Source organism: Lontra canadensis, unplaced genomic scaffold, assembly GCF_010015895.1.
Source record: "Lontra canadensis isolate GAN:19392208 unplaced genomic scaffold, GSC_riverotter_1.0 scaffold4, whole genome shotgun sequence".
NCBI lineage: Eukaryota > Metazoa > Chordata > Mammalia > Carnivora > Mustelidae > Lontra > Lontra canadensis.
This window is the reverse complement of record NW_022630998.1, coordinates 38,997,551-39,011,188: the sequence shown is the minus strand read 5'-3', so window position 1 is coordinate 39,011,188 and position 13,638 is coordinate 38,997,551. Positions and strand designations below refer to the sequence as shown.

General features: G+C 35.3%; 1 protein-coding gene across 2 annotated transcripts in view; it reads left to right on the top strand.

Annotated features, from left to right (window-relative positions):
• The window catches only part of TNPO1 (transportin 1), an 87,507-nt gene that overhangs the window by 47,765 nt on the left and 26,104 nt on the right, over positions 1-13,638 (top strand). For both annotated transcript variants that reach the window (XM_032848712.1, XM_032848720.1), the window contains exons 5-9: positions 647-753; positions 2,246-2,379; positions 6,491-6,572; positions 9,665-9,787; positions 12,104-12,222. In XM_032848712.1, the coding sequence (XP_032704603.1) occupies positions 647-753; positions 2,246-2,379; positions 6,491-6,572; positions 9,665-9,787; positions 12,104-12,222 (565 nt within the window). The remainder of the gene's footprint in view (positions 1-646; positions 754-2,245; positions 2,380-6,490; positions 6,573-9,664; positions 9,788-12,103; positions 12,223-13,638) is intronic.

Below are 13,638 nucleotides of genomic sequence, written 5' to 3'. Positions count from 1 at the left end.
TAATGTTTTGGTATATTTTCTTTCTACTATTTTGTGTACAATTTCTATAAAAGGAGGAACACGTTTGACCCTTGGAACAGTACAGGTTTGAACTGCGTGGGTCCACTTACATGTGGAATTGGTTTTTCTGTAGATACAATAAATGTATTTGTATTGTGATTTTTTAATAACATTTTCTCTAGCTTTATTGTAAAAACCATGTAAAATATATGTATACAAAATTTGTTAACCAGCTATGTTATCATTGAGTCTTTCAGTTAGCGCTAGGCTGTTAAGTTTTGAGGAGTCCGCAATTCCATGTTGATTTTCGACTGGGGGTGTAGCACCCCTAACCCGGCCACATTGTTCAGGGATCACCTATAATGAGTGGAATTGTTCTTATTATTGTTGGAAAAGAGCGAGGCGTATAGTTTTTTTTTACAGATAATTGTTAAAAGTACAAAAGAAGGTAAATGAAGTGTTGGAAAACAAGATTAGAAACCTCTGATTTATGCTGTGGTTTTTCTACAGATGTGTTGGGGTGAAAAGAGGTCCTGGGCTGATGTGGGCCATTTAAATGAGCGTGTGTGCATGTGTGCATTCGTGTGGCAGTATCTGACATAATGCAGTCAGTCAGATTCCCTAATGGTATGTGTTTCCTTTCAAGGTATTTTGATTACAACCATAGCCTCCAAGGGAGAATTGCAGAATTGGCCTGACCTCCTACCGAAACTCTGTAGCCTGTTGGATTCTGAAGATTACAACACTTGTGAGGTAAAGAAATATGCTTCTCACATTTTCTTCTCTATTTTTCTTGTCATATTGTGTATTTTCAACCTTTGGAAAAAATACTTGCTTTGAAACATACAACTTCAAAAACTTGAAAGCTTCAAGTTACCCTCTTATTTTACATTAGTGACCATTTATCTTATTGTTTTCTATAACGACTGTTGAGTTATGAAGCCTCTTTACTGTAATTGCTACAAGGACGTATAATCAGTCAATCCATTAATGTGCTGTTTTTCGAAGATAGGCTTAAATTTACCAACCTTGAGCACTTTCAGCCTTCTCTAAATTGTTTCTGTGCCTCTTATTTTATGACATGGCTGAAGTATATGTAATCTAGCTTTAATCGTGTAATGATTATAATCTCCTATTTGCCAGTGATAAATAGCAACCTTTCCGTATGGGAAAGGAAGTCTATGGATTTCTCACTATTCATGAGTACTTTTAAATATCTCTTTCATTACCAGGCCTCTAGTTTGTGTAGAAATCTGTTTTGAATGGAAACCAGTTTAGGTATTTTGCTTTTTCTAAATAAATAACCTAAAAAAAAATTTCAAGTGGTCTTTTGATTTGGCAGTTTGTTGCCAGATCTGAAAGAAGGAAAGGAGGGACTGGAAAGAGAGGGAGTAAGCAAAGGGGTCTCTAAAGTTCCACTTCTCCCCGCCCTCCCCCCAGAAAAAAAAATTACTTTCTCATATATACATTTTCCATTAACACCTAAGAAATACACTAAGATTACAGAGAAACTAAAATAATAATAGTGTTCAACCATCGAGTAAGAGTTGATTAAAATTTAAATTGTGCTTTGGTATAGTGATAGTAACATGAAAGGAGATGAGAATTTTTAAAAACAGTCACTAACCAAGAATAAAAACTTAAAACTGCAGTAATCATGAAATTATGGAGCTTCTACATAAGTCACATTTTGAAAAAGAAAGTATTCTTCAGTTAACTGTACCATGAAAAGAAGCACCAGGTTTCTCCTCCTGGTGGAATTATAAGCAGTAAATTAGATGTTTGAGGTAATTAGTAGGTTGCGTATTGTGTATAGGAGCTCTAGGTTGGCTTCTTTAGTGTAAATTTTCTGCCCTTTTAACTGATATTGTCACCATGATCCAGTGAATAGTTTACATATTAAGTAATTTTTAAATGATGTTAAGACTTTCTGACTTCTAAAATTCACCAGAATATTTCGGGAGAAGTTAGCTTTTTTACTGTAGTTTCTGCCAACCAGAATATCCTCTAATTGTAAGTCATTCAGTGCTAAGATAAAACATACCATTACATTTGAACTGAAATTTTAGATAACTTAGTGGTATAGTGATTTCTGTCTTAAAATTGATGACTGAATTTATGGATTTTATGAGGCAGTATTTGATGGGGACTGAGAACATTAATTCATACAAATTCATCAGTATTCTTCAGTTTGCTTTTCACATGCCTTCATTTTTAGTTCTAATGATATAAATGTCTTTCACAGGGAGCATTTGGCGCCCTTCAGAAGATCTGTGAAGATTCTGCTGAGATTTTAGATAGTGATGTGTTGGACCGTCCTCTCAACATCATGATCCCCAAATTTTTACAGTTCTTCAAGCACAGTAGTCCAAAAATCAGGTACTTGTGTAGCCAGTATTAAATTAACTCACCCTCCAATATGACATCTGGATTATTTAGTAATTTTAGATTAAGAGTTTTACATCTAATTAAAAACATTTGGAGCGTGAAGGTGGAAGGATTTTTTAGAACACTGCAATCAGTAGGCCTGCTTGGGCAGAAGTTAACCTTGGGCTGCTCTATTGTCCTGTATATATCCCTAGTTTCTTAAACGGTGCCTAGCATATAGTTGTTGCAAGATTATATTTAAATATTAAGGTAACCTTTGACTAACTTATCATCTGTTATCCTGTCAAGCTGTAATTATCAAGATGCTTTCACACAGTTTAAGTGTGTAAGACTCCTGTCTGTAACTACACCAGAAGTTCCCCCAAACTGCTGTACTTTTTTTTTCCCCCCTCATCTCCAATTAATGTGTTTTAATCTAACTTGTCTTTTGTTTATTGCTATTGTGGAAAAGTCATTGCTCTTCTGATTGGTAGTTGCTTTGTTTTTTGTTGTTTCTAATTTATGTAGAATGACCAAAAACCATATTGCTATTTAAAGTAGAAGTTATGAGGGTTCCTAGATGTGGTTGTTTAAGGATACCCATCCAGGGGCACCTGGGTGGCTCAGTGGGTTAAAGCCTCTGCCTTTGGCTCAGGTCATGATCCCAGGGTTCTGGGATCGAGCCCCGCGTCGGGCTCTCCTCTCAGCAGGGAGCCTGCTTCCTCCTCTCTCTCTGCCTGCCTCTCTGCCTACTTGTGACCTCTCTGTCAAATAAATAAAAAATATCTTTAAAAAAAAAAAAAAAAAGGATACCCATCCAACAGCATGAACTTTACTGCATATGCTGTGATTGTTCGTTTAGATGTCCTTTGGAGCTTACCCCCAAGATCCCAAGCTGTATTCAAAGGATTATAGTTTAAACAGTGTGACCAGAGGGTAATCAGGCATCTTTCTCTCGCATAAATTCTGTATTTAGTTCTTTTTCTTTTACCTCGATTTAATTTTAGTTATTTTTCATCTTAAATGGTACTTAATGCAGTGTTGTTCTTAGAGAGAAACATGCTCATTTATGGTAGTGCCATGCAAATAAGTAGTAACATTCCCCAAATAAGATGTTACTCTTCCTGAAATAGTTAACTAGATAGAGTTCATGTTCCCTAGGAAGTTGTCTATTAATCTTTAAAGTAAGGTGATGAAAGAAAGTGTGGTAATTTGCCTACTTTACTTCTAAGAAAGAAACGCACTTTTTTGTGACCAGGTCTTAGCAAGTAAAAGAGTAACAGAAAAATCCAAATAACATATTCCTGGCAATTGTTTACTATTGCTGGACACACAGGTTTTTTGTAATTTAATACATTTTTGTAGCTGGTCAGTTGTTTAAACTTTACTCAGTAGAAATCAGTACTACAGAAATGATCCTGTTCAGTGAATGTTCATTATTACCCATTTGAGAATCTGTTCTACATACCCGTAAACACTTTTTTCCATTTTAATGTATACTTGGGTAAATGTATCTGCTGTATGTTTTAGCAATACACTGAACTCCATCTTTATAGGATTTTATTCTGTATTACTACTTATTATATTATTTATACAGCTTAACTGGTATTCGTATGTACTCTTAAAAATGTTTTTTCCATCTCAATAACTGTTGAACTTTGAGAATACAGAATGAGGCAAAGGAATGTAGTTTTATCCATCACATGACTAAGCAATTGAAAAATCAGAGGCATTTTATTTTTTAAACCCTACCAGGGGTACACAAAGATGGGGTATGATTTTTGCCTCATGATGTTCTCATCATGGCCCACTTCCATTTTGTCTTTAGTTACCTTTTAGGTATTTTTAATAATCACTGCCACCTAGAACAAAAGCTAAGATCTTGATGACAACAACCCACATCACATCCCAACTTTTTCCTTCCCTTGCATTGTTAAAAATATATATATATTTTAAAGATTTTATTTATTTATCAGAGAGAGCACAAGCAGGGGGAGCGGCAGGCAGAGGGAGAAGCAGGCTCCCCACTGAGCAAGGAGCCCGATGCTGGACTTGATCCCAGGGCCTTGGGATCCTGACCTGAGCTGAAGGCAAGATGCTTAACTGAGCCACCCAGGCATCCCTAAAAAATAAATGTATTGCATATATATGTAAAACGCATGTCTTTGTGTGTATGTCTTTGTTTTTAACTTTATAGAAAGTATTTAATGAATTTAATCTTTGCGGCTTTTTAAATTTAATATTCTATTACTAAGGTTTCATCCATATTTTGTCGTTGTAGCTCACTTGTTTTGACTACTGTATACTACTTGGCATGGTGATTAAACAATTTATTCATGCCATCCGCCCCCACTCCCCCTCCTTTGCAGCTTTTGGGTGGCTTCCACGTATTTACTGTTGTGGATAGTACTGCTGAAAACATTTATTTCTTGTCTCCATTTGTGTATTTGCAAGAGTTTCTCTAGGAAGACATAAAACCTTTGGGGAGGAATTTCTAGGCCAAAAGACAAATAACAAGAAAAGAACACCAAAATTTTTCCAGGGTGGTTGCATCAATTTATACTCTCTATTAACAAAGCGCAAGAGTCTCTGGGTGCACAGCATTTAGTATTGTGATGTATTTTAATTTTCACCAGTCAGATATAAAATTGTATTTCATTATGAATTTGGTGGTTTACCTCTCTGTCATTAATCATGTTGAACATCTTGTCATAGGTTTATTGTCTGTTTGTAGTACCTTTTTCTTTTGTCTTTTTCTCTTGGGTTATCAGAAAAGGCAGACAGAACAGACAATTTCATGATGAATACTGTGGAAAATAATAGAATAAGGGATTAGACAGTGATTCACAGGTATTGTATATGGAAGGTTTTCTATAAAGGTAATGTTTGTGCAGAGACCCTGAACAAAGTTAAAGTAGCAAGTCTTTGAAAGGTCAAGGAGAAGGATATATAAGACAGGTAATACCAAGTATAAAGGTCCTGGAGTTAGGGACAAGCCTTTTACAGTGACAAAAGAAGAAAACTTTGTAGCACAGTAGAAATGATATTAGGAGAGTAGGAGTAACCACAGCATAGTGGAAGGTCTAGGCCTCGGCCAGTAGTCAGCAAACTATGACCCATGGGGCCACATTCAGCCCATAACCTGAGCTCAGAATGATTTTATACTTTTAAAAGGTTGTGCTTGGGGGATGGGGGATGAAGCTGCCACGGAGGTCTTGTAATATTTACCATTCTTTTGTAGGAAAGTAGATTGTGTATTTTCAGAGTAATCTGATCAAGGGTGTAATGTGATGTTATTTATGTGTGTCTAAAAGGTGGTGGGGGCTTGTAGTAGCAGGCCATCCTGCTAGTATTTTTGTTGGAAAATTAAAAGAAGAAAGGGGGGAATGGTCTCATTTTTCCTCATCACTTAAATTGACAAGATTGTGTCCCACTTATATTTACCATTTGATCTTTTGTAGGAAAAGTTAGATGATGTGTTTTGGAGCAACCTGAACATGGGTGTAATGTGATGATGTTATTCATGTATGTGTAAAAGGTTGTAGTATAGTCTGTAAAGGATGTCAGGAAACCAGTTAGAGCCTGTTGGAGTAATCGGATAGTTTGGACTAAGGAAGTGATTGGTTTACGGGTGTTTTTAAAGGTAGTGCCATTAGGAATTGCTGTGGAGTTGAATTGGCTACATCTGAACACAAAAACTATAGACTTCATCATTTTTAGTTTTAAAAGGAATAAATAGCCATGATTTTAAAATCTGTAGGTATATAAAATAATTTTCCAGTATGCCTCCATCCACCGTCCCACCCTTCAGAGGTATCTACTATTAAAAATGTGGACATGCCGTTTCTCACACTTAACATTTTGAGAGAAGTATTAATGTAATCCTCTGGAATCTGTGTTTTTCACTTAATATATCATTCATTTTCTGTGTTAAATATTCAAAGAAATTTAACTCATTCTTTTCAGGGTGTGTATGTATATATACATATATATGTATGTACAAACACGTTTATGGCTATACATACTTCATAATTTATGGAGGAATAGTTAAGTTCTTGTCCGTCTTCTGTAAATAGAAAAAATCTATAGTGAGCATTGTTAAAAGTTTAAATTTTGTTTCTAGGTCTCATGCTGTTGCATGTGTCAATCAGTTTATCATCAGTAGGACTCAAGCTCTAATGTTGCATATTGATTCTTTTATTGAGGTAAGATTTGTCTCCCCCCCCCCTTTTGCTTTTGGGAAAGTTAGAAAATGTTAAATTTTTTCTGATAGTATTAAAATTGGATACAGTGTAGACATTGTGATTTTCGTTAACTGAAAATAAAAGAATTCTCTGTTTAATTTTTTTACTTACGGTACAAACATTGATTATGGTTTGTGGGTGCTTAATATCTTAACTAGAAATTTTTTATTTGAATGTACTATTCAAATTCCAGATGTAAATTGAGTGTCCCAGTTCATTTGCAGTATTTGAAACATGAAACATTGGTGAGTCTAATAATCTTAAACTTGTTCTTTATTAAGAATCTGAAGGCACAGACTAATAAAAGGTTGGTGCTTCATTTTCCATTGGTTTCCATTGTAGAATTGGAGGTGTTGGGAAAAATTTGACTCCTAAATCTCTGTAAGCATTTAAAGTCCCTTTTACTTTTTTGATAAAAGCAGAAGGTCAAGCATCATTTTCTGGCCATGAACTCAAAGCAATAGAATTGTTTTTCAGAATTACTACCACTTGATAACAGCAATTGTGAACAAGTTAAAGTTTTTCAAGCACTTCACTTTGATTTTCATTAAATGAAAGTTGTCTTTTTCCTCTCCAGCTTTTTTTTTTTTTTTTTTTTTAAGATGTATGTATTTATTTTTAGAGAGTGACCCTGGGTTGGGGAAAGGGAGAGAAAGAATCTCTAGCAGACTATCCACTGAGTGCAGAGCCCAGTGTGGGGCTTGATCTTATACCCATGAGATGATGACCTGAGCCAAAATCAGGTGTGGGACACTTAACTGAGCCACCCACGCATGCATGCGCCACCCACTCCCCTCCCACCCTGGTTATGCTTAAAAATTTTAGAGGCCATCCTGCTAGTATTTTTGTTGGACAATTAAAAGAAGGAAGAGGGGAATGGTGTCATCATTTTTCTTCATCACTTAAATTATCAAGCTTCTTTCTGAGCATTTCTGACCAGTAGACTATGAATAGTAGGATCATCTAGCCATTTAAATGTTGAGACTACAACATGAGTCTTCATTGGATATTTACTGAGTCATACTATAAATGAGGCACTGTGCTTGGTGCTAGGATTACATAAATAAATTTTCTGCCTTCAGTCTACCTTGAGGTAGAGGGCAGTGGATAATACTAAAAGTCTGGAGTAAGGCTGTCTGGGTTCAAGCAAAGCTCAGGTCCACAGCTGCTAACCTTGGGCACATTATTTAACTGATATTTTCAGTTTCAACATCTATAAAATGAAGGCAATAATAGATCTACCTTGTTGGATTGTTATAAAGACATTTGCTGTAACTAAATTGGAACAGTGCTTGCTACAGAATAAGCTGGTCTACATGTTAGCTATAGCTATTATTCTTAGAAGTAGTAGTTGTAATAATATTTCCTCTTAGTGTTTCACAGCTTAAAAAAGGAATAGGAATAAATAGCCCAACATCTTATGTAGAAATGTAATTCAGAATAAAAGAAATAAAATTCTCTCTGAAAACAAAAATTCCCCAGGACCATACTCAGCAAGTGGAGTAAGCATGTTTCTCACCATTTTAAAGTATTTCCCATTGGTGTTAAATACCATGTGAACACTTTCTTGCTCCTTGATAATCCTGTAAGACTCAGCCAGTTCTCCATCCAAGAGGAGTAAACCTCCATAGGAGGTGCCTGACACATAGTAGACCCTCGAAAGCTGTTGGCTAAATTAATAAGTGGATCATTTGTTTCTTTAATTATCATTGTTTTCATTGGGGGCGGATATTTGCTGAGTGTGACAGTAATGAATGAAAATGTATTGGTTATTAGCATGCCTAAGATGTATCTTGACAAAGCTAGATATTTTTATGCTTAAGACATCATCAGATTTAATGAAGACTATCAAACATGTAAAATACATCTGATTAAAAAAAGGAACTACAGAGTTATGAAAGCGTCAGATGCAGGGGCAGGACTTGTAGAGGTCGAAATTTTTAAAACTTCACAACAGTACTTCACATACTGTCACATTTGGTATTTGAATTTCTCCATTGTCTTACCCCTTGTAATAAGCTTTCAGGTTCCTCAATTTGGAGATGTTTCTGTGATTTTTTTTTTTTTTTTTTTTTGAGAGAAGATTGTGGGACACTTTGGATTTTATGTATCTTTTTAATGATCATTTTACTACTTTTAAATAACTGTAAGTGTGTGTGTGCACATGCACAGAGAAAGAAAAACTCAAGAATGAGATGGGGGAAGGCTTACTGTATCTTTTCACATGTCCACTTTGCAACCTCTACCAAAGACAACCTCTTCTTCTAGTGGAGGCTTGTAGATATAGTGAATGAGTGTGGACTTAAAATTCCATGAAAATCATATTCAGATTCTCCCCTGCCTAGCAAGTTAGGTAACTTCTAAATTTCCTTATCTGTAAAATCAAATAATAGTGTCTTATAGATTAAATGAAACAGTCTGTCGTTTATTCAGGCGCTTTTCTTCCCCCTTAACCTTGGTGACAAACTTGTTAAGAACAGAATAAGATTAATGGCTACTTTTACTGCTTATTCAGTAGTTGACTTGGTGAACAACAGCAGTTTGGGGTTAAGTTGTTGGAAACTCAGCATCCATTTCCCCATTATCGATGCTTTTAAAGAACTTGTACCTGTTACTACCTTAAGAATCGGATTGGTAGAAATAATCTCTTGACACACAGTACTTTTGAAGGAAAATAAATTGTATAATTTTTTTAAATAAATTGTATTTTAAAGATTATCTTCTTCTAGGTGAGCTAGATGAGTGTCCCATGTTCTAATGACACGATTATATTCTCAAAAACCTAAAAATTACCTTAAAACACAATTAGTCATAGTCTTTCCAAGAGAATGACTTTAGATTATTTACCAAGTCATACTTTTTGGCAGTTACCATCTTATGTTTAATTGTTTTATAACCTAGTATTACAGGGCAGTTAATACAGTGTTTATTTGTACCATATCTTCTTAGGGTTTCTCCAAATGTTACTAACTTATAGATGACTTGTTATTATGTATAAACCTTTCTAATACACAGGAATGCTTAACTAGGAAAAAATTTTTCTCATTCACTAGAACCTCTTTGCTTTGGCTGCTGATGAAGAACCAGAGGTACGGAAAAATGTATGCCGAGCACTTGTGATGTTGCTTGAAGTTCGAATGGATCGCCTGCTTCCTCACATGCATAACATAGTTGAGGTAATACAGGTGACTTAAAGGCGCTCTCCTCCTTTTTCTCCCAAGAAAGATCTTGAGAACAAAATGTAAAATGTTAAATTTGTTTATTTAACACATTTGTTGGCAGTGATCTATGAAAAACAGCTCATGATTGTCTTAAAATTATAAGTTCTCTTTATGGTGACTTTTGTGAGATTGAAAATGTTTATGGGGGGAAAGTTATTTAAAGGAATAGACAGCTTTTAACAAGAATAACTTATGTAAATTTTTTGTGTTCACTAGATACATGTTAGGCTAAATGATTACTAGAACTGTGGTAGGTTAAGTGGCACATTCTTGTGTCGTTGGAGTTGGAATTAGAAGTGTTTGCTTTCCACCCATTACTGGTAAAGCTGATCTGATCCACTTACGATTTATGGTAAAAGTGAAATTTCTGAGTAGAAAATACATAATTGTTACAGTTAGTTCCAACAGAACATTTAGATTTTAAAAGACTCCTTCAATCCCTCTGCAATTATAATAATTTTACTAGAAAATTCTGAGTATGTTGATGATAGGTTAGTAGGAGGTAATATGTAGTAACAAGATAAAATTATTATTAGAACAAAATAACTTGTTTGGGCAGTACTCAGTCCTGCCAGTGGCAAACTGTACCACCTACTTTTCATATTACTGGATACATTTGTATGTGAGTAGTATATATATAGCTTTCCAGTTGCATTAAATAGTACATTATTTAGATCCTCCCTTTCACCTCCAAAGAATTATATGGTCTGGAGAGGGAAGATCTTTGCTTAAAGGGTGGGAATCTCTGACCTGTTAGAAAAAAGCTAGCATCTATAGTGTGCAGCAGCTCTTTTTCTAAAGCATAAGAGCAGCATTAGACATTTTCTCTGATGAACCTGTTCTCTCTGAAGTGCCTAGAAGAATCGGGTCAAGTTTGTTGAAGGTTTAGTGAAAGTTGGAGCTAATGGGAAAATTAAAAGATATTTTATCATTTGCTGGGGCCATGTCACCTGTGGGGAGCCTAACTTAAAATGGTATAGTTATTTAGTAGTACTCAGCATGGTAATAGGACATGGTGTGGAATGTAATAGGGATTGGCCTGTCACAATTCTTGTGTTGCCACATTTTGTCATGTGAGATGTTTTAGTCTGGAAGAGAATATGTACAAAGGCTTCATCTAACACTTGACCCCATTTCCAGGCCCAGGTACTGTAGGAAATCATATACGTACCTTTGATTATATTTATTTATTTTTGCACATAAAGGTTTTTTAAAGAGGGGTAGACACTGCCTTTGGATAAATTTCAGGTTGATGTTCCTTAAGAATGAATTTCGTTAAGAATGTTATTTGAAGTTAAGAATAAGAAATAAGTTAAGAATGAATTTGGCTTGGCATGTTAGAGACTACAGATTATAGTTGCTCTAAGAAATATCCCTACTTCCTTCTAAATATAAAAATTTAAGTTTTGTAATTGTATAATACATGTATGTCACATATGTTACATATGTGAAAATACATGTAATAGGTTAAATAATTATGTTATGAAAAGATTCTTCATTTTTTTTTTAATTTTATTTTTTATAAACATATTTTTTTTTCCCCAGGGGTACAGGTCTGTGAATTGCCAGGTTTACACACTTCACAGCACTCACCATAGCACATACCCTCCCCAATGTCCATAACCCCACCCCCCCAACCCCCCTCCCCCCTGCAACCCTCAGTTTGTTTTGTGAGATTAAGAGTCACTTATGGTTTATCTCCCTCCCAATCCCATCTTCTTCATTTTTTTAATGAAAGGTATAATGGACTTTATTTTGGTATTTCCAAGAAGACTGATTATTAATACATGTTTAACATCTCAGTGGTTTCATAAAAGAAAATACACCTCTACAGAAGCAGATATGCCATACATAGTTTGAACACTTTTCATTAAGCAGCATTCCAAAGTTGTTCTTAAGTTTGGCTGGATTTTAGAGTTGACTCAGGAACTTCTTAAAAAAATCAAAGCCAAGGGGCGCCTGTGTGGCTCAGTGGGTTAATGCCTCTGCCTACAGCTCAGGTCATGATCTCAGGGTCCTGAGATCGAGCCCCACGTCGGGTTCTCTGCTCAGCGGGGGGGCCACTTCCCCCTCTCTCTCTCTCTGCCTCCTTGTGATTTGTCTGTCAAATAAATAAATAAAATCTTTAAAAAAAAAAAATCAAAGCCAAGGTTAAGAATCACTGTAAAGTTCAAGGCGATAGCAGAGGACCTTTAACTTGCTGAGCAAGCATTAGGTTTACTTTTATTTTATGATCTAAACCAATTAATATTAATGCTTCTTTGTTTTCAGTACATGCTACAGAGGACGCAAGATCAAGACGAAAATGTAGCTTTAGAAGCCTGTGAATTCTGGCTCACTTTGGCTGAGCAACCCATATGCAAAGATGTACTTGTAAGGCATCTTCCTAAGTAAGTGTTCCTTCTTTTGAATGCTACCTTTTTCTTAAATTTATAGTGATTCCTCATTTTTGCATTTTTATGTTGCATTCTGCCATCAGGGAAGGAAGTTCTAAAGAAGCCAGACTTAATTTTACTTGGCATAAGCATGCGTTATAACTAAAGAGATTTTTCAGGAAGCAGTTGTTTTTTGGGATTTTTTTTAAATTGCAGATGGTTTATTCTAAATCATAATCTTAATTGCCCAAACAAGTTATTTGGTTCTAATAATAATTTCATCTTTTTACTACATATTACTTCCTTTAAATAAGGTTAACCTATCATCAGTGTACTCAGTATTTCCTGGTAAGATAATTTTAATTGCATAGGGTTTGAAGGAGTCTTTTAAAATCTAAATGGTTAGCATGATTTTTACTTCAGGGACCTCACCCCATCAAATGGATACATTCTCTCTTCGAACTTTCTCTTCTTCATAACTTTATAATTTTTTCCATCTTAAAAAGGATAGACAGGGCTCACTGTCTTTACTTCTTTACCTCATGTTAACTGCAGAATTTTATAGTCTTCCATCTGTCCTCACTATTTCCCCCCAAATTACTGACAGAGATGATAAATGATTTCATTGTTGGTGAATGAAATAAATCGGACTGTGCTGCAAAATGCCTGTAGCTTATGAATAGGGTTTTATTTATTATAAATTGGATATAGTTCTGTTTCATTAGCTGTAATGTTAAATTACTATTAATCTGTATTTTAGAATTTAGAAGGACTTTTCAGCTTGAAAATTTGGCCATCTCACATTTTTATATCTGTCTAGGGGATTTTAAGTTCCACTGCTTTCCCCTGTTTGCTATCCTTTAGTTAATAAGGGTTAACAAATTTACTGATGGTAAGGTTGTACTCAGAATTGGTTTTGCACATATTTAATTGACATTAAAGTGTTTAACTCTTTGAAGTAAGGCCTCTGCAAAGGCCTAACACATGAACGTGGAGAGTGAGAGTTTCTTATATCTGGTGTGGGGAAAGAATTATTTTGGAGGCAGGCCAAACTGGTCTTGAATTCTGACTCTCCCATTACTTAAAATTAATGACCTTGTAGAAGTAATGTAACCTCTCCAAGCCTTAGTTGACTCATCTATAAAATGAAGATCATAATACCTTCTCATTAGATTATAAGGAAAGTGCTTATTAATAAGCCCACATGGTAGTCATGGGTATGAATTTCCTTTGGGGGTTCACATTTCCCAAGCCACCCAGAACAGTTAAAGGTAGAATTCAGAAGCAGAGAACAATGGACTTTTTTTTTTCTTTTAAGATTTTATTAATTTATTTTGAGAGAGAGAATGTGCCAGCTGTGGAGGGGGGAGGGGGCAGTGATGCAGAGGCATGGGAGAGAAAGAATCCCAAGCAGCCTCCCTGTTGAGTGCT